Source organism: Abrus precatorius, unplaced genomic scaffold, assembly GCF_003935025.1.
Source record: "Abrus precatorius isolate BTA unplaced genomic scaffold, Abrus_2018 Scaffold9, whole genome shotgun sequence".
Taxonomy (NCBI): Eukaryota; Viridiplantae; Streptophyta; class Magnoliopsida; order Fabales; family Fabaceae; genus Abrus; species Abrus precatorius.
The window spans coordinates 34224979-34249372 of record NW_020874439.1 but is presented as its reverse complement, the minus strand read 5'-3'; the positions used below and the strand labels follow the sequence as shown (position 1 = coordinate 34249372).

The following is a 24394-nucleotide window of genomic DNA, read 5'->3' as shown; positions in this document are numbered from 1 at the left end:
AAACAATGATGTGATAAGATATTAATAAACATTAAATATTATACATAGGGTGCATCAAATAATGTCATTAGATACTTGCATTTAATGCTTTGATTAATAAGGCACAAATGCTTTTGGTATATTTATCGTGGGGGGTCAGGTCAATGGTTGAAAAAGAAGAGTAGGATGCGTCGAATCAGAAGCTTAGCCTAATAGAAGTAATCTGCATTTCGAAAATCTTCATTATTCGAATTCCTTAGTCTAACAAATATCTAACAGAGACGTAAGAATCATCCAATTCTCATGTAAGGATCTTCATCTACCCAAATTTTTGAATTTATTAATAGTAATAACAACACTACGAAAGCATCCGTGCATATCCATCTTATTTTGTTAATAATTTTTATACCATGAAAAGTGATATATGATAACAGCCAAATGTTGGAGTATGTATGCAATGTAAGATATGAAAAAAAAAATGTTGAAATGATTAGGTTTTGTTCATTCTTGTGTTAAGGTCTAATGTCCTCTTCTACTCTGTACACTTCACCCCACCTCAATTAATCATATAAAACTCATGAATTTCTTGACTTTCTAATATTGCAGGTGCCGTGTTAGTTACTGCATTCTACTTAAGTTATCATTTGACAAAAGGTTATATATAATTTCACGGTTGATGTTTGATGATGATGACAGAAGGTTATATATATTGTAACTTAAAGAAGTAAGAACTTCCTCAGCATAAATAATTAAATAAAAACCAATTGAATATGAAATGATGAATGATGGTATAATAATTGATAAAACGGCTCATTCTAAATTTTAATAAATATTACTATTAATAACTTCTTATGTTATACAATATTCTACATATTAAGAAAAATAATAATAAAAATATTATGTAACATCGCCGGCGGGGAGGTATATTCCGGTGAAGGTGAAACAGTGAAGGGAAGAGAGTCGTGGTCTACCTGGTGCGCACATTAGCGATAGTGGAAACGTGACGATGACAGCGACACTTGGCTTAGCTTATTGTGAAATACATTTGACTCTCTGTAGCTGAACACAAGCAAGCAACAACAACACGCACAAAAATACAGGTTCCACTCTCCAATAACAAAGCACAACTCCATTATATTTTTTATTTTAATTTTTGTATACATAAATAAATAATGACCCATTTAAAAATGGTGGGCTATGTTTCCATTTTTTTATTATATAAATGAAAATTGAAGTTCGAGGCTCTCTTTGAAGCCGTCATCTTCTGAACAAATGCAATGATGGAATGGAAGGGTCTTACCTTCTGAGCTTCTGTGTCACCGATTGCCATGTTGGCATGAAGATTTGAGCGGGAAAAAAACACCACACACTCGAAGTACCTTTCTAAGTTTACCCCCTTTTTTTTTTATTACTGTCCTTTTTATTTTTCAATTTTTTATTTTTATTTTTATGGATAATTCTATAAACGTCGAGGAAAACGAGGAAGGGAATTGGTACTGAGAAATTAACTTTGTTGTACTTGTTTGCCAACTAAATATTATGTCATCAATAGATAGATGCCTTTGTCTTTGTTTTGAACTCTATGATTACCGGTACTTTCTTCTGGCTGTTGTTGTTACTACTTTTTCTGTCTTTGGAAAAAGGAAAAAAAAGGGTCTATTTAGGATTTGGTTTTGTGTTACTATGTAAGCAAAAGATGATGACTTGGTTTGTTGTCTGATTGGGTGGGAAAATCGTACTATAGAATCTGTTGCATAGGCGTGGTTTGCGATGGAGGAGTTCAAAGAATTATGCTTTTTCTTTTGTGCTTCTCTTTTGCTTGTGTATGGCACAAGGCTTTTGCCATCTGGTTTTTCTTGAGATCATAGTTTCTATTTGTTTAACATGGATTGTTAGCTATTAAATTAAGGAATTTTACTCTTTGTTTCTCTTATAGTACCATAAAAGTTGACACAATGACAATTACATGATCCCTCTGCTTGATTCTTTTGAGTCCTTAACAGCAGTTTGGTATGTAGGTATGTGTTGAAAGCTGATTGAGTTGCAGCACTGATTAGTCCATAGACCATAGAGCATGAATTCACCATCTCCACAGTTTGTTTCCTCAAGAAGGATGAGTGTCTACGATCCTATTCATCAGATTAGTATGTGGGGAGAGAGCTTCAAAACTAATGGTAATTTAGGAGCAGCCATACCATTAATTGATGAGGCAGACATGAAATTGGATAGTCAGGTGCAAGTTTACAAAGTTTGTGCTTTGTTTCATTTGGAAATGAGATTGCCTATTCTTCCTACTAACCAAATTTGTTTATGCCGTGTAATACCTAGTCAGAGGATGCTTCTCATGGTATACTGGGAACACCTAACAAGTATGACCAAGAAGCTAATAAGCCTAATGAAAAGGTAAGAGCATGTTATGGAAATCCATTGCCTATATGCCCCTACCTTCCCCCCAAATAGCAGAAAAGAAAGAAGGGTTATTCTTAGTAGTATTTTATTAAATTAAACTCCTAGTCGGGAACTCAAATAGTCACCCCAAATTGCTTGTAAATGTACATGTAGATATTTTTCACCTTTACAATTTCAAGTTTCTTTAAATGGAAATTTGTTTAGTACCTAATTCTATTATTAGTATATTGTCAGTTTGAAGTTTCAAAGTTCATTCATATGGTGGTGTTGTATAATCATAATAATGTGACGGTTGCATTCAACCATTTAAACATACGGATAGAGTCATTGGGAATGTTTTGGCATGGTCAATTACAGCCTTTTCAATTTTCTTTCCCCTCCATCTTTAGCTCTATGTATACATTTAGAGGGACAATGAAAAATGTGTTAAACTTGTTGTTTTGGACAGAAGGAATTTTTTGTATCCAATGCAAATTAAGAAATTCCATGCTTCCAAATTTTGGATGCGTGACATGCATTCGTACTCTTTTTATGCCTATATATATGTATGGTGGAAGCATATAGGAATCTCATATGATGATACATGCAGATACAAAGACGTCTTGCACAAAATCGAGAGGCTGCTCGTAAGAGCCGTTTGCGGAAAAAGGTTTGAATGTTTACACATTGATAGTTTTTCAGACATGAAATTAGTGTTTAGTTGTACTAACGCTCATCTGCTTTCTGATATTGCCTAACAGGCATATGTGCAGCAATTAGAATCAAGTCGTTTGAAGTTGATGCAGTTGGAGCAAGAGCTTGAACGTGCAAGACAACAGGTGCGGGGAAGATGAATTAATATACTTATAGTTTCTCTTGTGGATCAAATTACGTTGATCAACATCTTCCTTCCTTTCCCTCTCTAATATTTTGAGGCAACAAAACTGCAGGGAATGTATATAGGAGGTGGGTTGGATTCTAATCATCTGGGTTTTGCTGGATCTGTAAATTCAGGTTGATTTTTTATTGTGCTACTGTTGCTAGATATTCATTTGTATTGCACTTTAGTTTTTGTGTCTTGTCTTGGTAACTTAATGCTTTCAACTGTGCTTAAATCTCTTAAATAGTGGATATCTAAAATCTTTTTTTTGCATTTCTCCTAGTCTCATGGCATCGTTTTGGTTTCAGATCATAACCAATTTTGGAACTGTAATTCATTCTTTTCTACCAAATATCCAGAAAGTGGTAGGAAGTTTTAAAAAGCCTTGGAGCTGTTTTATATTAACCTTAGGTTAGGTATAATCTTATTGGCATTGCAACTCTTGAATTGTTTGAAATTTTCATGGTGCCATTTAAGCTTAACATAGTTCATTTTGGTTTATGTAATATTGTTCTTAGGTTTCCACTAGTATGTATCTTTTTCTTGCACTGTATTTTATTTTCCAATTAGTTCTTGCATTCTAACAATATTGTATTTGTAGGAATTACAACCTTTGAGATGGAGTATGGACATTGGGTGAATGAGCAAACTAGACAAATCTCAGAACTGAGAAATGCTTTGAATGCTCATATTGGTGACATGGAGCTCAGGATTTTGGTAGATGGTATGATGAACCACTATGCTGAAATATTTCGCATGAAATCTGCTGCTGCAAAAGCAGATGTTTTCTATGTTATGTCCGGTATGTGGAAAACAACAGCTGAAAGATTTTTCTTATGGATAGGAGGTTTTCGCCCCTCTGAGCTTCTTAAGGTGATGTTCATATTGAATAAATGAAAGAAGTTGAAAATGTTATTCATTGAATGTGTATATATAACTGTCACTGTCTTTATGGAGTTTCTAGTTATCATTGGGCTTTTATTAATAACTTCCTCTACTCTCTTCTTGAGAGATAGAATAGGAGAAATTTGAAACCGCATTCATTTACATTAGGCAACAACTATTGGAATGCTTTTTGTAATTCTTGCCTTGATCAAGAATTGCACCTCCATATCTAAATTTCAAATTTTCAAAAGGGCTTTACTGAGAAACTTGATTAACTTTAGATTATATCTCTTGCCATATTCACCTATGGCATGATGTAAGCTTGTAATGTATTGTGCATGCTGACACTACAGTATATTTCAATTGTAGGTTCTTGGTCCCTTGATTGAACCATTAACGGAGCAACAACGGTTGGATATCTATAACCTTGGACAATCATGTCAGCAAGCAGAGGATGCCCTTTCACAAGGTATGGACAAACTCCGCCAAACACTAGCTGATAGTGTAGCTGCTGGACAATTCATGGAAGGAACTTATAGTCAACAAATGACTATTGCAAAGGAGAAGTTGGAAGCTCTCGTGAGCTTTGTGAACCAGGTAATATGCCCCATTTTCTGGATAGTCATTCATTCTAAATTTAGTATAGCAAATTTTTATTAAGCTTCATTGTTACGAACTTCCCATTTAGCATTTAGGTAGATCACTGAGGATGCCTATCTAATATAGAAGTAGGATCATAAATTACAATTATTTTTTTTCAATCATGTAGTATGGTTAATATTGTAATAATGAATGATACATTAAAACATAAACATCTTTGAGGATCATTAACTGCCATATACATGACCAATTTACCACTTCAAAACCATTTTATCTTGGCTAATGGCTATTAGAGATTTTTACTGTGTTTTATGTAAAACAGGCTGATCATCTTCGCCAAGAAACTTTGCAGCAAATGTCTCGAATTCTTACGACACGTCAGGCAGCACGATGCTTACTTGCTTTGGGAGAATATTTCCAACGCCTAAGGACTTTGAGCACACTTTGGTCTAATAGACCCCGCGAACCTGCTTAGACTTGCAACAAGATTATAAGAGCGCAAACTTGTAACATGAATGTGATGTGATGAACATGGGTCAGTTTCTTTGACCAAGAGCATCAAAACCATGTATCATGTGTGGTCTAGATTGCTCACATTTTTCCTGCAATTTTGCGTTATGGAGAAGTTGTAAATATGACTGCCCATTTTATGCATAAGAGTTTGTAAATAAATTAATTTTGGACGCGGTGGTATATATTGGATGGTTGCAAAATGAAATATTTAGAATCTGCCATGAGCATGTGGAAGTTGGTCATGTAAAATGTGTATAATATTATGTAGTTGTGTGTTTTTGAAAATGAATAGACTCTAAACTCTCTTTTCCGGCACAATTTATTTAATGTGATGATATTCCTGAATAATATTCATCATAATTATTTCATATTTCTTCGATGGATGCTTGAGAGGTAAATTTTTTGTGCGGTAAGGTTTTGCAACTACTGCCAGTGACAGTTACGTTTTAATTTTATATTATACTAATTTCTTGAAACCAAACTTACACACCAGTTTACATTTAATGTCAAGAAGGAAATTTACATTGCAATGAGGGGAGAATTGGATTGTTATTCGTACTATGTGAAATACACAACAGCAATAGAACACACACACATTCAGTGTGTGCGAAATACATAATTTTGTAAGCTTTACTTCCTTATAGCAAAGTAGTCCAATGATCCTCGAGTAACTAGCAAGATTCATCATCTTGATTCTATGCAGAATCTCACAACTTGGATAAAGCATAGTCCAAGGCATCCACAACAAAATCTGCACAACAAGAGGCCAGTCAATCAATGGACTTAAAGAAAAGAGTCCAGAACTCCACAACTTAGTTAAAGAGAGTCATGATAATTATTTATGTACCTGCATCTTCTTTGGTGAAACACATTGGTGGCTTAATCCTAAAAACATTTCCATGCAGCCCTCCTTTCCCAACTAGAATACCAAGCTCTTCAATTTATAAAAGTAAACAATTACTATATTTGGAAGAAGTTTTAAAGCCTCATATGCAAGATATGATTCTATTTTTTTTTTTCTTTTTATTCACCCAAATTTCTTTCTTTTTTTACCTCTAAATCTTTCATGCAAAACCGTGGTTTCAGCCTTTGCAGGTGTCTTCTCTTTTCTATCAGTGACAAACTCTATCCCCACCATTAAGCCTCTTCCTCTAATATCTCCAATGACTGGCATAGCATATAAAAACTATTAGAATAATACAAAAATATTATAGTAACATCATAAACAATCCCTAATCCAAGTTGAGCACTTAAGCCACCCCAACTCATATAGATAGCTAGAAAAAGTGAGTGCAAATAAATAACTAGAAAAGGCAAATGTATCATAACCTACTGTCATGTACTTGCATTAGTGATCTTAAACGCTTAATCAAGTGAGAACCAACATCAGCACAATGAGATTGACGCTTCTCCTTGTCAAGAACCCTGAGCACTGCAATTCCCCCAGCACAACACACAGGGTTCCCACCAAAAGTATTGAATTGATACTTTTGGGCCATCACACTTGCTATTTCTGAAGTTGTAACTACAGCTGCTAGTGGCAAACCATTGCCAATACCCTGAAGCATATTAACAATGGAAACAAATTATATAGTGATGGTTAAGATTATTTTATTTAAACCTAATCTTAGTTATTTATTTATGGTTATATAATCAAGATTAGCTCCTGAATGAGAAATGCTCTCATCTTATATGCATCATCCTATACACATAAATAATGAACCTCATAAAAACTAATGTTGCACTTCAAATGCATGATTAAGGTGTAAAGGTCTCTAAGAATAAGTTAAAACTTTATAAGATAAGAAGAGGGTCTAGACCTTAGCCATGGTAACTATGTCAGGAATGACACCTTGAGTCTCAAATCCCCAATAATTTCCTGTGCGCCCAAATCCACATTGAACTTCATCAGCAATGCAAACACCACCAGCATTATGTATAATGTCATAGACCAGTTTTAGGTACCCGGGTGCTAGTTCAACTGCTCCTCCAGCTCCCTAGAAGAAGCCATGAGAAAAAAGTAAATACAAAAAAAAAAGGACTAAGGTGGGGCTATATATATATTTAATATGATGGATTTACTACCTGAATTGTTTCAGCTATAAATCCAGCAACTTTTCCTGAAGTTCCATAGTCAATATGGTCTTGCAAGTCTTTGGTGTAACTTTTAGCATCTGAACCAAAGATTCCTCGGTATGGATCTGGATTCATGACATGATGAATTTCGCCCTGAAAGATTTAAAATGTTTTAAAAAACAATTACCACTTCACCATATTCAGTATAAAATTAATATATCATTCACATTCCTATGATTACAGCTAGAGTAGTATGGAGTGGGCACTTGCATATGTATTTCCATTGTTGGATTGGTAACTCCTTACTAAAAAACTAAAGAAAATCAATTATGACTAAGAATTTGAGTAACAAAATTTCATGCTTTTCCAAATAATCATAACACATCCTACTATATTGTATAATAATATTTTATATTTAATGATTTCTCTAGTTAGGGCTCTCAAAAGTACTGGTTTGCAGGATCACAAGAAAATAAAATTATGACCAAAATTGATATCATTGAAAAGAACAAAGAAAGGGGGAAATAATATACTAAGTGGAAAAGCAAAGATTAGAATGCCATAGTAAGTATAATATCTATATACTCTATTGATATACACATGTTTTTCTTTTTCTCCTTTTGGGCCCACATATGATATGGGCTTGTAGGTGTGGACAAACCTCAGGTATTGGGTATTTCCAAGTGTTCAGAGCAGTGAGCCCAATTGTACTAGAACTCCCCCCATGATATCCATTCCTCAAAGAAATCATACCAATATTACCAGTGTATAAACGTGCCATCAGCATCGCTAAGTCATTTGCCTCTGAACCAGAATTCACAAAATAAACAACCTGCAATTCAAATTGTATAGTTGAAGATCATGTTCCTTATTGAATGAAATTTAGCACATAATAAAATTGACTGTTGCTTTTCACCAATGGAAATTTTAAGCGGAAAGGATCCCAAGGCCTTATTTGGATATAATAACTAAAACACAATTTGTGTAGAAAAAATTGACCTTAAGGTTTCCAGGCATTTTGGATGCCAAGGCCTCTGCAAAATCAGTTATTGCATGATGAAGATATATGGTTGTTGTATGCTGTAGGAGTTTACTTTGCTCCATTGTAGCATTCAAAACTTCAGGGTGGCAATGTCCACAAGAAATAGTAACTATACCAGCAAAAGCATCAAGATAACGCCTTCCATTCTCATCAAATAGATATTGCATCTTGCCCTCCACAATGTTGAGCTATATACAGGATTAAATTTTGAGTTAGAGCACAGTTCTCAAGAAAAATTCACAAATATCAAGGAAGATTTTCCAAAATGATAAAAAACAATAATATGATTTATACACTTTTTTTTTCTTACATTACTCATTTTAAGATAATAAAAATAAGATTAGCAGACATCTAGTTTACTTTCTCTTTCTTTTCTTTTTTCTCTCAAATAAATGTAAACCAAGAGTACTTTATTTGGATAATTTTTTTAATAAATACTTATAAAATTTAAAATTAAGTAGTAAAATAAATAAAATTTCTTCTTAAATTAATTTTTTTATTTTTAAAAAAATTCATTTAGTTTTTTAAAAAATTAAAAAAATATAAATTATTTTTAACTTATAAACAAAGTTTTATTTTTTTTATATTAACTTTTTTTATACGTATTTATGTAAAAACTTACTTAAACTGAGTTAATATTATTTATTATCACTAGTTTTTCAACTAACTTTTTCTTAATTTCTTAAAGTATATTTTATTTATTAAATTTACTTGCCAATGTCTGTGACCATATTAACATGATTATTACATTTTCACATGACATTACAACTAGTTTATTTCTTTGATTCGACTTTCAGAAAAAAAAAAAATTAAGGGAAAAGAGAGAAAGCTGATCATAAAACTCACAGGTTTTTGATAATAGTGGAACAACGAAGGACCCAAGAACTTCTTCCGTTTGGCAAAAACTTCATCAGCCAAAGGTCCTTCGTATGGCTTAGGCTTGTAATCAAATGGTGGAAGCTGACGCCTACCAGCAATATCATTATCAGTAGTTGCAGCTGAAGTACTGAAACACGAAGAAGAAACCTTACTGACACAAAGCCTCTTACACAACCCAATGCTTCTCTTCATCATCCCTTGCATCAACATGGTTAATCCACTTTCAGTAGAGACTAAACCTTTGTGCTGAAACTCAAATTCATCCGTTTTGTAATGTTTTGCATGTCAATGCTTAGGAATATTTGATGTGGAATCTTCTTGTTAATTGAGTGTGTGGATTAGATACGCTATAATTTATCTTATTTAAGTAATGTAATAAATAATTATCAAATTTTAATTGTTTTTTTTATGTCATCTATTAAATTCAATAATGTTTTCCGGTAATGATTGTGCAAAGACTCAAAAAGAAAAAGGTAGACTGAATAATGTGGTTTTATTGCCCTTTTATTCCCCACTTGATTGCTTTAATTACACAATCCATCATCCCATTTTATTATAAAAACATCAATATAAGACTCTAATGATCGCCCAACTAAAACCATTGTCCTCATCTTCAAATAATTTTCTAAAAGAGGGCAAGGATACTTTGTCTTCTATGAATGTCTTTAAGAATGCTTTTCTATTAGCTAAAATATTTAAATAGAAATAATCATGATTAATAAAGTAATTAAAATAAGTATTTTTTTTTAAATATGCTAATTTTCAGCTATTAAGTGAAAATGTCTTTTTTTGTTATCTCACTTTATTTAATAAAAATATTGTTAAATGAGAGTATAATTAAAAATTATTATCCTAAATTTTAAGATAATAGATTATTTTAAATGAATTAAAATATAAAAATATTAATTATTCAAACACATATAATTTCTAAATTTAAAATTTTGCTATAGTAAGTAATGACAACATTATTTGTCATTTTATATTTATTAGGTAGTTCAGTAATTAGTTTTATCAAATACTTTCGAACTGACTTTTCATTTTTTTTTAAATTTTTATCTTTTAGCTAATATTTCAGCTTTCAACAAGTTATTTGTTAGTTTTATCAAATACACTCGTTATTTTCTTGGCATATTAAAGGGAATTATTTGAATAAAAGGAAACCTCTTATCGATATAGCTTTAAAATATATATCAATAATCAAGTAACAAGAAGAAAGTTTGTAGCAGCTATGGCAGATTCACATATAGTCCTAAACACCGAAAATAAATTGGGAGATTGTGTTTGTGACTTATGAGTCATGAGATCAAGCTGTCTTAACTACTACTTCAGAGATTCCAAGAGATAAGTTTTCTTATTAGTGAATACTTCATTGATTGGCCCTACACATTAGGCATTGTTCAGTTGAAAATAGAGAAAGGAATGATTCAGTACTGAGTTAGTGGATCATATCGATTCAGCACGAATAACTTGCATGTGGGGGATATTAGAATTGAAATACTAAATATCACAACAACAATAAAATAAAATTAAAAACTCAAATTTGGCAAATCGATGAATAATTAACGGTTTTCCAGATCAATGATTTACAAAGGGGATGCATTATTTTATTTTTGTAAAGGGATGGAAAGCAAGTACACCAAACAAGCTATGCACAACTTGAGATATCCAGAAGCAAAATTTTGGATTTTTATTCCCATTATTAAACATACAACTACCAGTTGCACAAGTAGAAGAGGCATAAAAAAGAGAAAACTTGTAGATATGAAATGAAGTGGTAACAATATCAATGAATTACTAATTTATCTCAAAAGCCTGCAGGAAAACCACCCTTTCTTGGATCACTCACTGCCACAAGCTTTCCATTTGCAGTCCCTTTATTTTTTCTGGAAGGCTTAAAAATGTCTACAACAATAAATTGGCAAATAGTCCCACCAGCTAGGCCCTGTAGGACATGACCCTTACTTCTAAGGGCTTCCCTGATATCAGCAGGAAGTTCAAAATGGTCACCGATAACAGTTGTCCAATTCTCATAATTAACCACATTCGGTATTAGCTGCACAAAAAACGTGCAGTTTCTCAATTAGTTATTAATGGATAGGTTGAGATATGCATTGCCTCACAATCACAAAAGAGAAAATTATCAAAATAAAAATAGCTAAATAAAGGCGAAATTCAAGTTAGAAGTCTTAAATTCTGATGAGCTTTAGTAACATTTTCCTTGGCTTTAGAGCTTTCATTTATTATATATTTGTTGCTCTCTTCTTAGTTTGTGCATATCAGATCTTATCAAACAGATGCGAAAAACACATACAACAACACTAAGGTATATTTAAGGTTGGTTATTTAGACCACTCGATGTCATTGAACTCAGTCAAAAACTAAATTTTTTGATATATTATTTACCATAAGATACTATACCTGATGGTAGACTCTTGGAGCCGTTACAGAAGAAAAAGGATCCATTCCTTTGATAAAGTGATTCAAAAGAACCTCTGAAGTCCCAGCAATGATCATAGCTCCTCCACTTGCACCTACTACAGCTTTCAGTTTCCCATCCTGTGTCGGCAGTTATTGCAAGTAAACAATGCAAGTAAACAAGACTTTATTATATGCATGATAAGCCTTAACAGTGATTGTATTGTTTACTAAAATTCTCTCTTGATATCAATCATTAATTAAAATTCTTTTACAAAGTGGAACATGATAACCCAATTTAAGAAGTAAAGAATTGATTACCTTAAGGGCAATAGTGGGTGACATAGATGATAGTGGCCGCTTCCCTGGCATGATGAAATTGGCAGGAGCTGGTGGTGGAACATCTTTGGAAACATTTTTAGGCATGGAAAAATCATCCATCTCATTGTTCAATACTATTCCTGTGCTTGGTGAAAGGATCTTTGAACCAAAATATGCATTTACTGTGGTAGTCATGGAAATGGCATTTCGCTCATGATCTATTACGCTTATATGACTTGTACCATGATCATGGATTTGATTCCACCTGTAAAGAGGCAAAGACAGTTCAGCACAGCTGAGAATTCTGTATTGCCACTCCAATCAGCAGAAAAACTACACTACATCCAAGCTAAGGGAAATAATTTTAGTATTTATAAATATAATTTTACACCTTATTTTTAATTTGATCTTTTAAGCATATAAAATGTTATTCAATTTAGTATCCATGCATAAGAATAATTTTCAACATCAATTCCTTCCTGTCATGTGTTATCATGTATTCTGTATAGACATAATGATTAAAAACTTAAGTACCATTTATAAGAAAATATAGTATTTATTATTGTTATATGTGACACTTATTTTCAGCTTATCCCCGAGACTTTACTTTGTTTTACATATAAATACTAAATTAAATATGAATTAAATCAAAATCAGGGCCACATTTGAGGATAAAAAATATATTTTAACAAAAACAATACAACTCTAGATAGACACTAACAGCATAATCAGGTTGACCAAATCCCTAAAACCTTTATTAACCAGTGATAGGCACTAGAGCAGTCAATCAAGATATATTTCTTTTATACTCCAAGTTGACTATATCCTGATACCAATTGATCATGAAAATGAATTCAACGAATCTTTTAGAAAAGGCATCTAACTAACAACTCTAGTTTATTGAGGAGACACGCAAGTTATGTTTGATCAAAGAAGCTCTATGGACACAACTCCATTATTAAATTTTGAGGGAAATTCAATGAACTTAGGAGCTTACCTGCCACCATAATGACTGGGGCCAAAAGTCTTATTATCACTGATGTCGTTTTTCAATATTTTAGCAAACCTACGAGATAGCATATCAGAAAGAACCCCAGTTACATTTACAAAATCAGGATCACCAAGATTCATTCTCACAGCAAACACATGTTTCAAAGCTTCAATTTCTCGATGAACTCCAAGGGCACCAGAAAGTCCTGAAGGGAGCTCATATTGATCTAGAATATTCAGCAGCTGTAACCAAGTATAAGATTGGCTAAGTTCTTTAATTTGCTAATGATAAGAAATCTATAAAGAAAAAAAATTAACAGGAACACCTAATGCTACTATGTAGTTTAATCAGATAGACTTACTAGCATCATTGAAGACCCACCTGAAGGAGGAGGCATGCCAAGGATCTTTAGTCCAAGAACATCTATAGATATTGGTTCCTTCTGCTTAACATTGTAACTTTTGAGGTCTTTCATAGTCAATATTCCTCCAGCATTCTGAACATCTTTAACTAAATTAAGGCCAATCAACCCATCGTAGAAGGCTTGTGGACTAAACATGGATATTGTTCTGAGAGTGTCAGCTAGTTTCTTATTGTAGCATATGTCACCTATCTTCAATATTTCTCCATTTGGTGCAAATACACTACGAAGACCCTGATCATTCAATATATCTGACTCTGTTCGTTCCATTTGCATGTGGAGGAATGGAGATATCTTAAATCCTCCACGTGCAAGAATCTCAGCTGGCTTTACAAGTCTTTTCCATGGAAGCTTCCCATGTTGTTTCCACGCCTCATGAAGCCCAGCAAGTTCCCCAGGGACTGCCACAGAGAGGCTCCCTATGGCCTTCAAAGTAGTGTTACTAGCATACATATTCTGGAAAAATGGATATATCACACCTCACACAAAAATGGCCTTCAAAGTAGTGTTGCCAGCTTACATATTTGTTGTCTATTTTGAATAATTTCGAAGTTTTTATTGAAAACAAACTGGGTTTGATTCACTCTCAAAAACTAGTTCAAGGAAGAAGGAATGTCTAAGGAACTTAACATCTATAGGTGATCCAACATATGAGTAAATAGACTTTGATATCATATTAAAAACAAACTAAGCCTAACTCACTAAAAAAATTTAGTTCAAGAAAATTTGTGCAAGAGATTGAATATCTATAAGTGATCCTGTACTAAAAGTAGATAGGTTTGAAACAAACTTGGCATAATTCAGTCTCAAAAGTTCACTCAAAAAAGGAAGCCTGCACCTTACACAAATATTCTGATCATATTCTTAACCAATACGAGAGATATTACACCTCTCTGTATTTTTCTTTTGCTCAATATCTTATAAGAAAATCATCAATGGACATTATATGCAGAGGAATAATCCATCATGGTTTAGAAGATTAAGAGTTGGGAAGGTACCTTGGAAGCAAGAGCAGGAGCAGTTTCTCTCATATCAAAGGCCTTTGCCACACCATTAGCTAACCTGAGAAGCATGAAGGCTCCACCACCAAGGCCACTTGAAGCTGGACTCACAACACCCACACACAGAGCAGCAGCCACAGCTGCATCCACAGCATGCCCTCCTTCACGCAGAACATCCATCCCAATCCTCGAACATCTACCATCATCAGTGGCAACAGCTCCATTATGGGCAAATATTACCTCATCTCTGTTTTTTGTGTGTCCTTTTGTGCCATTATTAAGGCTTGAAGCATAGGCCGAATTTGAAACAACGAACAAAGCAATGACATGCAATAATAACACAGCTGCAACAGTTCACATATCAACACGTATGAGGACAAAATTTTACAAAGAAAATTGAAGTGATGTCTCAATTCTTACCTTTTGAGGGATGGAAGTGAGACATGGAGCTTCTGCCACCTGAATTTCCAGTCAAAACCGTTGCTGGCAAAGCCTTGTGATTTGAGTTCAAGGGCAAGAATGTTTATCTACAGTTCATGTTTAATTTAACGCTCCTAGTTGCAACTTAGTATTAGCCTAATTTTATAGCATCTTTCAATTCGTGTTTAAATATTTCTAAATTTTATTTATTTTAATGTTGTTAATTATAATTTTTATGTTTAATTCAGGGTTTTAAGTCTTATTACATAAATTTAAAAAAAATTACGTTGTTTTACCGTTCTGCTTTGAGCAAAAGATACACCTGATCTAGGGAAAATAAAATAGAATGTTCAAACAGGATTCTTCAAATTATGTTATGAGCATATTTTTAAAATTTTGCAAAATTATATTCTAAGTAATCTCTTGTCCTACCCCAGGAATATTACAAAAACTAGAAGCTTATTAATTATTATCATTTCTTGCCTATTTAATTTTTATTAATAAAAAATATTCCTTGCTGCAATGCTGGCTATTTTTTTGTCGGTTATTCAAGGAGCACCAGCTCAGAAATATTTTAAAATATCTATAAAACACTCTTAATTATTAATTATTAATTATAATTTATTAAAAAATATATAAGTCTCATTTTTAAATTAACATATTTTATAATATTTCTATTCACGAGAGTTTAAGACCATAGTAGGAAGGGTGGAAAGTAGAAATTTTGAAAGAAATAATATTCAATAATGTTTTTACAAATTATATTTGATGGTGTTTTTATTTTCGTTGACCCTTGCCATCTTTAAGAGTTGGCTGTGAAAATTTAATTTCACCACTATTTTTATACACCCTTAAACAAGTTACTATGGACAAAGATATAAATATTTAAAACAATAAAACAACTTATTATAAAAAGTGACAAAGCTTCGTGCACTAAAAAGCAAAGAAGTAAATTATAATCGATTATACTTTGAAAATGTATTAACCTTTTTTTATAAATTATAAAATTAATACACATATTATTATAACATATGATTGGTTTAGATTACGTAAAATTTCTTCAATGGGGTGGTCAGATCACAGTACGATACCTTGGAAAGTTGAAAAGCCACTGTGAAGCATGTGGCATCTAACAAAAATTATTGGTTCCTTTTTCTTTGTCACTTTAATGGCAGAAATCATTGTCCAGCAATTGATAATGGTCCTCGTCTCATTAAACGCATTCCTTTTGCTTGGAAACTTCCTAAATGGTGCCAACAGATTTTGACCCACTAATGATCTTATTACAATTTAAAATTTTTGTATATTTATATTTTAAATTTTTTTATTAATTTTTCTTTTTTCTGTTTTTTTTCAATTTTTTTATTTTTAAACAAAGCCTAAAATATATTATTTATATTAAGATAAATGTTAATTAGTATCTTGCGACATTAGTTTAAAATGATTTAAAAATTAAATAATGCACTTTATAATTTTTAACATATTTTGACATAAAAAATATGTGTTAATTTTTTAACCAAGACATTAATTAATAAATTATAGATGGTGCACTAATTTCGATTTTAATTTGTTTTCTTATACTGTATTCATATCTATTTAATATTCTCAAACCCATCTCACACCAACCCCACACTGTGCGCTTAGGACACGATGTGGTGAAACAGGAAACTTCCCTTCGTATGCTGCATGTGAATAGATTTGATTAAATGTTTAATTAAACAAACTTCTCTCTAATTTTTATAATTGATTGATAACAGGTGCTTCCACGTAGAAATTAATGGCATGTTTGGTTTCAAGAAAATGTTTCATTTTTTATTTTATTTTATTTTAAATTATTTTTATGTTTAAATTTTCAAGATTTAAAAAATATGTCTAGTTTTAATTTTTATTTTCTGTTTTTAAAAACAAAAATATTGAAAATGTGTTTGATTTAATTTTTTTATAATAAATTTATTTATTTTTTATAAAGTTTAAAATTAACTACTAATATTTATTGCTAAACAATTTTCATAATATGAATTTTATAATATATATTCTTACTGATGTAAATTCTATTGCATTGTTTATTTAATAAATTTAAATATTATCATTATTGTGTTTTAAGACTAAAAAATAATAAAAAAATATATAAATATAATTATAATTTAGATTGTAGACAATTTTTTTTAATATAAATTCATTAATACTGTATATATCTATTAGTTTTAATAAAAATAAATTTAAGAATTTAAAAAAAAATTGTACTCTTTTCAATTTTATTTATTTAATTATAAATATTCTAACAATATATATATATATATATATATATATGTGTGTGTGTGTATTTCTATGTTTTAAAAATTATTATTAAAATATAAATATATAAAATATTTTAAATAGCAACTATAATTGTAATGATAAAAAATAAAAAAATTATAAATATAAATTTTTAAAATTTATTTATTAATTTATATTAATAACAGAGTCTTCCTTCAAACAAGGTTTTATTAATATTAAAAATAATTTTTTTATTTTTTACAAATTTTACTAATCAATATACTTTACATATATAAATCAATCAACACAATTATCATATTTACAAGACTCATGCAAAGAAGATAACATCTATATTATACAAAATTGAAAAGCTCAAATATCGAGATATCAAAAATAATAATATTCATAAAAATTTTAATGATACAAAAATTAAAAAAATAATAAAGACAAAAAATACATACTCAGTTTTAGAAAAATGGTAAAAATAATAAAATTTATCACTGTATTTAAAAAAAATTATGGAAGAATAAAAAGAAAAAAGAAATAAGAGAAGGAAAAAAAGAAAAATTATCTACAACTAGTACTTAAGCAAGAGAAAGATAAAGAAAAGCGCGTAATTAAGTAAAAAAAAATCAAGTATAAAATATAAGTAAGTGAATATAATAAAATTTAATTAAAACTAAATGATATTTACAATAATGTGACTATATTTTCATTCTTTTTATTTTTAAATATTTTCATTTTCAAAAAAATATTAAAAATAAGTTTTTTTTGTTTTCAAATTTGAATTAGATTTTCAAAATATTTATAAAAATTTAACGAAACATATTTTCTCTTCTATTTTTTTTAGATTTAATTATATGATAAATTTTAAAATTAGATGTACATAAAAAATTAATTTTATTTAAATACACTAAAAAATAAAAAAATAGAAAAAAGTTGGAGAGAAATTATCTTTGGTATAATTTTTATTTTATTTTATAGATTTATAGATACTTTTATTTTTTTGGAAAATATACCTATTATATTGTTATTGATATAATCCAGATAATTTTACTAGGACTAGAATCACTATAAATTTTAAAATAGACATTTGCTTATTTTTCAGTAATAAAAAAAATTCTAAAAATATGATAAAATAGTGTTTCAAGCTCATGAACAAGCTAAGTCCATAATACTTCTTGGGGAAGGAAGGTAAGAAAAATAAATAAAGAAATTAATCCTTTCACATTACAATTTATATGATTTTGACATGCAAGAATTTTCCATTTATGTCTTTCTTCATAGGCATTAAACAGACGAAAATAACATTTGATGTCTATAAATGTAAGTATAAATTTTTTACATAGTAAGCCATGTAAAATCTTAATTACAAGAGAATTTATTTCTAGATAGACCAAAGAACTTAGATTGGGCACTTCGTTTCTCCTAAAGACTGAACTCTATACTTGGTCTTTAACAATGATTACAGACAAAAGGTTTCAACATTAAACAACAGTTTAACTTTGGCATATAGTATAAAAATTTCAAACTTTCAACTAAGCAAAAAGTAACTTAAATATAATATTTAAATTAATTATTATAAAAATTAATTACATTTAATTATGTGACATGCAATTTATGATTAAATGATAATGTTATTTTTTATATTATTAATGTATGTTAATTAACTTATGGGGGGGCAAAAGCAATTTTTGTAAATCAATTAGATCAGTGTAGCAATTTATTCATTGTAGATACATTAAAAAGATCATTTTATTACTTAAAATTTAAGATGAAGAAAAACTCAATTATACCAACCCAAACAAAAAATAATAGTGAAATTATAAAACGCTAATCAACAATGATAAAAAAAAAAAAAAGAAAGAGGGGAGATTCTAATTTGAAGCATATTCATATTGTTACTATTTCATCACGAGAAATGACATCATTATGTTTGAGACATCCAAGTCCAACACTAACATTTCCCAAAATACACCTCTACAATTAACATTTAGATATCATGCAGAATAACTAATTTCCAAGAAAATTAAGTAGATCAAACTAATTAATCAATCTCCACCATGGCTTACAGTTGATTTCTTTCCTATTCCAAAAGGATAGCAGCCTCTAAATCCATTGGCACGTTTATATTTGAAAAGAGATTTTGAGCCTGAGAACGAGCTGCTTTCTTGACCTTCTTGATCTTTGTCTCTCATGGAGAATGAGGGTAATGAATAATCAGCTAATGACCAAGAAGATGAAGAAGATGAGGATGAAGATGGTGAGCAAGATGATGGTGGTGACACATGAGACTTTTTTGGGCCTCCAAACCGTGGCAAAATGCTTGAAAAAACATTGGTCTTTAAGTTCCTTCTTTTGGCATTATTGGACTTAGAAGATGAAAAATAAGAAGGAGGGCGTGTAAGAGGTGGAAGAGATGTATCCGACAAAGGGTGTTTGGGGGTACCAGGTTGTTCCTCCCACATGAATGGAACTGTAATTGATGTTTCTCCATAGTAGAAGATCCTTGAAGAAGAGTTTGGAGTGGATGTTTCCTTGGCCATTAGCCTAGAGAAGAACCTATCATCCTTAGTAATTCTGAAGGACATTTCAGCTGAGTGATTATTGTTGGTACCATCACTGTGCATTTTGGATACAAAAGTGTGTGTGTGTGTGTGTGTGTGATAGTTTAAACTCAGATCTAAATGCCTCAAGATCCGAAAAAGGAGTTAAAAAATAAGGTGCTTGGACTCTATTTTCTAGTAGTTTGTGTCTAGACTCTAAGCATTATATTGTGGTTCCCTGTACCGTACTCCAAGGAAATATAAATATGAAGTGTTCACCTATACAACAAAATAAATAATTAGCTTCCTAATAGGGGAATTATTTTAAGCTTAGTCAGAATCTAGAAGTGGGTAATTTGCTAAATTTTAAGAACATCTGTAACAAGTATTTTTAATTTTTAAGGATATTGATTGAAGGATTAATAAATGAATAAATTTATTAAAATTATAACAAATTGTATTAATAATCTTAATGATTAGTTTTTAGCTGATATTTTATTATCATTTTCATTTTAAAACACTCAAATAAGGATTTTTTTTTTTAAATCATATGTTTGGAAATTTAAAAAAATATTAACTATTTATTGAAAAAGAAAAACAAAAATTACTAAAAAAATCATTATTATATTTAAATAAAATTTTTTTAAAGTAATTAAAAGCATTTGATATAGTGTATTAAATACTTCATACTTAATGTCCTTAAAACACTTAACTATTCATTAATAAAGTGACTCGTTAACATTTTATAAAAGGTTTTGCTAATAGGGTTACAAAGGTTGATTAATTAAGTAACACTAAATATATTTTATTAATTTTTTTAAATTGCTCTTATTATTTCTTTCTACTTATCCAATGTGAAAAGTAACACATAAAGTAAGGAATACAGTTAATATCTTCGTTTATATTGAAAATAATTTTTACTTTCTAATATGAACCCACCATTATTTCTTTCTTATTTTAAAATAAGCATGTGGGAAATATTTAAGAATTTGATAAAGATAATGACATAATTAAAAAATAACAATTAATTTTATCCTAAATTTAAGTGCATGTTTAATGAATAAGATAAGATATATAAATATACAATATAAAAAATAGATAACAACATGATAAGTTAATAATATAAGATATGTTTTTATTATATCTTACCTTTAGTGCATACTAAGCTTGATTAAATAATATCATGTTATTTATTTTTATCTCAAACTTTTGATAAAAAGTAAATAGAACAAACTCATAAAATATACTTATCATACTTTATTTATTAAATAAATACTTAAAATAGTAAGATACAAAAATTATATCATTATATTCTCTTATCTTATATGTCAAATGGAATTAGAATAGACAAATAAATAAACTTATTTAAAAAAGTTACAAAAAAAAAACAAAAAAGTATGTAAAAATAATAAATAAATTTTAAATTTTTATATAATAAATATTTATTTATTATTGACTAATAACTAATACTTTTTAATATTTATTAGCATTTATGATTTTTTTTTGTTTTTTAAAAAATTTTATTCAGATCTAACTCGAGTTGCGCATTTAGATGTAATGAATGATTTTATTACTAAATTTTTTTTGCTTATACAATGACTTAAATTTAAGACCTTACTTAAGGTATTTCAAGTTGCTTAACACTTAGACCAGCCTCTATTAGTAGCATTTACGACTCTTTAACTGAAATGTATTTAATATATACTATTTTTAATATGCTTTTATGGAAATTAATAAACGTTAAATATGTTCTATTAACAAATTTTAATTGCTCAAAAATAATATATTTAAAATTATTTTTAATGCAAAAATCATTTTTTAATATTCTTTTTATACGTGTTTTTAAATAAATATTAGATGAACCGTCTAATAAAACGTATGAAACTTGGTATATTAAATTTTTTTAAAGAATGTCACAAATGGTAGATAGGTGAGTTTTTAAAAAGCATGCATATCAAGGTTCAGTTCTTAATGGAGTATATTCACTCTTTTAATATCTATAATGAAATTAATTTGTAACCTAGTTAGAGATATGATATTATTAGTATATTTACTCAAAAATTTTAATTTGTCATTTTTTTAGCACCGTCTACAAAGGTTTAGTATTTATTATTGTTTTAATTTGTTCTTAAAAATCAAAATTTGCGGTAATTTAAATTTAAAAATAAATATTAATAGTATATTTGATTTAATAATATTAAGTAAGAAAAATTTACTAATTTATAGTATTTTAAAAATAAAAAAGAATAGTTTTGACTGTTTGTGTTAATTTATATAATTAATTTTTATATATAATTTGTGGTTATTAATTTTTTTAACAAAATCGTTTTCAGAAATTTTTTTTAATGAGAATATTTTTAAAGTTAGTTCCTTTTTTGTCACGGCAAGTGTGTCTTTTACATTATGAATTTATTTTTTCTAAATTTAATATTAATTTCAAAAATATAATTTTTTTAATTTGAAATTCATTTATTTAATTTTATTCCAATAAAATAAAATATTATTGTTAATAAATATTATATATATATATATATATATTCCTTTTTAATTTAAAAATGATCATATGATACATTTTAAATTACTTATTTAAAAATATTTAAAAAATTGGTAAAAACATTTAAATTTAATGATACTTGAAAAATTATTAATTTAATTGAAGATGTATTATAAAAAAAATTAAAAAACATATATTTTGAAAAGTTTTAACAAACACTATAAAGACACCTGTTAGCATGTGTCAATTTTAAGATGGGAAATTTTCGAACGGGACCAAATTAATTGCCACGAAATTTAATGCATGACGCATGACGCATGACGCATGGGTAGCTCCACCATTACTTTTGATAGCATCTCGGCCATTGATTATGAGATTGATGTATCTTATGTTGTCTAAATAATTTTTTTAAAAAATATATGCTATAAACTTATGATATAAAATTATTTTTTATTAATTTTAATGAATTAACTATTTGTATGGCATAAAAAAACTAATAAAACAGTAATTTTTAATTGAGTTTTATTATCTTCAGTCTTAAGGTTAAAGATAAATAATTAAGAATAGTAAAATTTTATTAAAAAAATATTTATTATATTTTTATAATTTTAATACAATAATTATATATTTTTTATAAAAAAAATTATTTATAAATACTTAAAAATTAAGATAACAAAACACTTTTTAATTTTAGAGTAACACTTGAGACATCGTGATAAAGGCAGTTCATATTTCACACAGTGGGCAACAGAGAGAAGGGTACTATCAATTAAATGTCATAGATGAGATGAGCTGTAGGATCAGCTAGTTCTCTGCCTTTCCATTTTAATGCTATTAAACGTGTCAATTCCACCATTCCTACTACCATTGCACCATCTTTTCTTAAATTTGATTATTTAAATGCACCTTAGTACAATAAGTGTCCAATTTGACCCGTTTTCAGGAGTATCAAGCTTTTAGATATGTGATATGAAATTTTGAACCCACCACTTTACCTTTATTTAAATGTAATATCCAATTAGACCTAATGTAATCTTGTAGTAATAAATAAAAAACTGTTCAGTATCAACCACCTTATTGATTAGAATTATCTTGTGGCCCACTACTGTGAGAAAAGATTAATGTGTATAGAATGGTCCACTGCTATCATAAGGATCAGTGTGTATTAGGCTCACATTATCTTAGCAGAGATCAAACAAACAACATATTCAGAGCCAATGCAGTGGACCCGTACTGAGCAAGATTTTCATGTCATGCAGGAATTTCTTCTCCTTCTTCTTCCTCTGAGTAACATCTAGTGTCAATTAAAATACTAATATGTACATTAAATTGTAATGGTAATTGAATAATACTATAATTTATAGGACGACAAGCATTAATTGTATGCATGTTGGATTTCTGAAAATTCTCATGTTATATTAACTGTTGACACTGCTCAAAATTGCCATGTCACAATGCTGATTCAACGGGACTTTGAAATTAAGAGGCCAAAACTCAAGGTTATGTCGGTGCCAAGTTAATAGACCATGATCAAAAACTTGGTTTGATTTGTTAAGAAAAGGCAGATTAATGATGGGGTATAGATTATATTATTCATTGAAAAACTTAAATGTTTATTGAATTACCGTGCACTGTACGAAATGGTCCTGGTTCCTATAAGTAGTAGGAAAACACTTTATTTGTATTACGTTAGTATGTGTCTAACACCACTGAATAAGAAAAAAGAGAAAAAATGGGATCAAAGACACGTTGAAAAATAGCGAGGACCCATGTCGGATTCAGATTTCAGATACTTCGTATCTTGTGTATTTACTATTTTAATGCAAGTGGATCATTACAAACAACTAATTAATAACCAGTGTCTTAGACTAATATCGGAAAGTTTTTAATCTTCAAAAGATCCTCTTACATGTTGTAACATTACAATGTTATGTTATAAGAGAGTAAAACACAATAATTATAATTAATAAGACTAATTACTGTTTTAAAAAAAAACTCAGGACTTGTTTAGGGTGGATGTAAGGTTTTTTTTTAATTTTTACTTCTAATTTCCAAATGTATTTGTTTTAAATGTATTTACTCAGTGAAATAAAACTGAATTAATTTTAATTCAAATTTAAAATGTTTTTAATTTAAGTTTTAATACAAAACAAATTCTCATTTTTAGTTATGAATTATTTAATTATCCGCATCTCTCCAATAACTTGACATTTTTTTTACACATTTTCCAGCTTTTCACCGTTTAACTTTAGCTTTTTTTATTACAATAATTGCTGTGTCTTAATTA

The 24394-nt window shown here is 29.4% G+C and overlaps 4 protein-coding genes across 9 annotated transcripts; 1 reads left to right on the top strand and 3 right to left on the bottom strand.

Moving 5' to 3' along the window:
- The first annotated feature begins 897 nt into the window (after positions 1-897).
- On the top strand, positions 898-7246 carry LOC113851642 (transcription factor TGA4-like). Of its 6 annotated transcripts, XR_003502218.1 has the most exons (10): positions 1141-1354; positions 1998-2212; positions 2308-2382; positions 2978-3037; positions 3129-3206; positions 3318-3381; positions 3849-4120; positions 4502-4729; positions 5055-5267; positions 5949-6009. XR_003502218.1 is itself a non-coding variant. In XM_027482184.1 (9 exons), exons 2-9 carry the CDS (start codon positions 2054-2056, stop codon positions 5205-5207), a joined length of 1089 nt encoding a protein of 362 aa, XP_027337985.1. In that variant the 5' UTR covers positions 898-1079; positions 1998-2053; the 3' UTR covers positions 5208-7246. The 6 variants fall into 6 exon arrangements, 5 of the variants coding, with proteins under 5 accessions (XP_027337985.1, XP_027337986.1, XP_027337988.1 ...); XM_027482184.1 differs by lacking the exon at positions 1141-1354 and adding an exon at positions 898-1079 and having other exon boundaries at positions 5055-7246; XM_027482185.1 differs by lacking the exon at positions 1141-1354 and adding an exon at positions 1045-1079 and having other exon boundaries at positions 3318-3333; positions 5055-7246.
- On the bottom strand, positions 5881-9451 carry LOC113851640 (alanine--glyoxylate aminotransferase 2 homolog 1, mitochondrial-like). Its single transcript, XM_027482181.1, has 9 exons — positions 9210-9451; positions 8321-8551; positions 7983-8153; positions 7331-7474; positions 7066-7242; positions 6579-6804; positions 6299-6412; positions 6093-6179; positions 5881-5996 (listed from the first exon to the last, which is right to left on the bottom strand). Exons 1-9 carry the CDS (start codon positions 9444-9446, stop codon positions 5953-5955), a joined length of 1431 nt encoding a protein of 476 aa, XP_027337982.1. The 5' UTR covers positions 9447-9451; the 3' UTR covers positions 5881-5952.
- A 1456-nt stretch (positions 9452-10907) lies between these two features.
- LOC113850170 (glutathione hydrolase 1-like) lies at positions 10908-14921 on the bottom strand. The gene is made up of 7 exons (XM_027480577.1): positions 14812-14921; positions 14389-14735; positions 13331-13846; positions 12976-13211; positions 11979-12243; positions 11661-11798; positions 10908-11295 (listed from the first exon to the last, which is right to left on the bottom strand). Exons 1-7 carry the CDS (start codon positions 14834-14836, stop codon positions 11047-11049), a joined length of 1776 nt encoding a protein of 591 aa, XP_027336378.1. The 5' UTR covers positions 14837-14921; the 3' UTR covers positions 10908-11046.
- A 4197-nt stretch (positions 14922-19118) lies between these two features.
- On the bottom strand, positions 19119-19832 carry LOC113851299. Its single transcript, XM_027481763.1, has one exon. It carries the CDS (start codon positions 19695-19697, stop codon positions 19119-19121), a length of 579 nt encoding a protein of 192 aa, XP_027337564.1. The 5' UTR covers positions 19698-19832.
- Positions 19833-24394: the final 4562 nt, after the last annotated feature.

What these genes read in the sequence shown, in the direction of transcription:
- LOC113851642 (XM_027482184.1), top strand. Translation starts at nt 2,054, where the DNA reads ATGAATTCACCATCTCCACAGTTTGTTTCCTCAAGAAGGATGAGTGTC. An exon ending in ACATGAAATTGGATAGTCAG is followed by an intron (nt 2,213 to 2,307) that starts GTGCAAGTTTAC and finishes TGTAATACCTAG; the next exon opens with TCAGAGGATGCTTCTCATGG. An exon ending in CTAATAAGCCTAATGAAAAG is followed by an intron (nt 2,383 to 2,977) that starts GTAAGAGCATGT and finishes TGATACATGCAG; the next exon opens with ATACAAAGACGTCTTGCACA.
- LOC113851299 (XM_027481763.1), bottom strand. Translation starts at nt 19,697, where the DNA reads ATGCACAGTGATGGTACCAACAATAATCACTCAGCTGAAATGTCCTTC.
- LOC113850170 (XM_027480577.1), bottom strand. Translation starts at nt 14,836, where the DNA reads ATGTCTCACTTCCATCCCTCAAAAG. An exon ending in GTGGGTCTTCAATGATGCTA is followed by an intron (nt 13,212 to 13,330) that starts GTAAGTCTATCT and finishes ACTTGGTTACAG; the next exon opens with CTGCTGAATATTCTAGATCA. An exon ending in CACCCACTATTGCCCTTAAG is followed by an intron (nt 11,799 to 11,978) that starts GTAATCAATTCT and finishes CTGCCGACACAG; the next exon opens with GATGGGAAACTGAAAGCTGT.
- LOC113851640 (XM_027482181.1), bottom strand. Translation starts at nt 9,446, where the DNA reads ATGCAAGGGATGATGAAGAGAAGCATTGGGTTGTGTAAGAGGCTTTGT. An exon ending in AAATGCCTGGAAACCTTAAG is followed by an intron (nt 8,154 to 8,320) that starts GTCAATTTTTTC and finishes TTTGAATTGCAG; the next exon opens with GTTGTTTATTTTGTGAATTC. An exon ending in ACATAGTTACCATGGCTAAG is followed by an intron (nt 6,805 to 7,065) that starts GTCTAGACCCTC and finishes AATATGCTTCAG; the next exon opens with GGTATTGGCAATGGTTTGCC.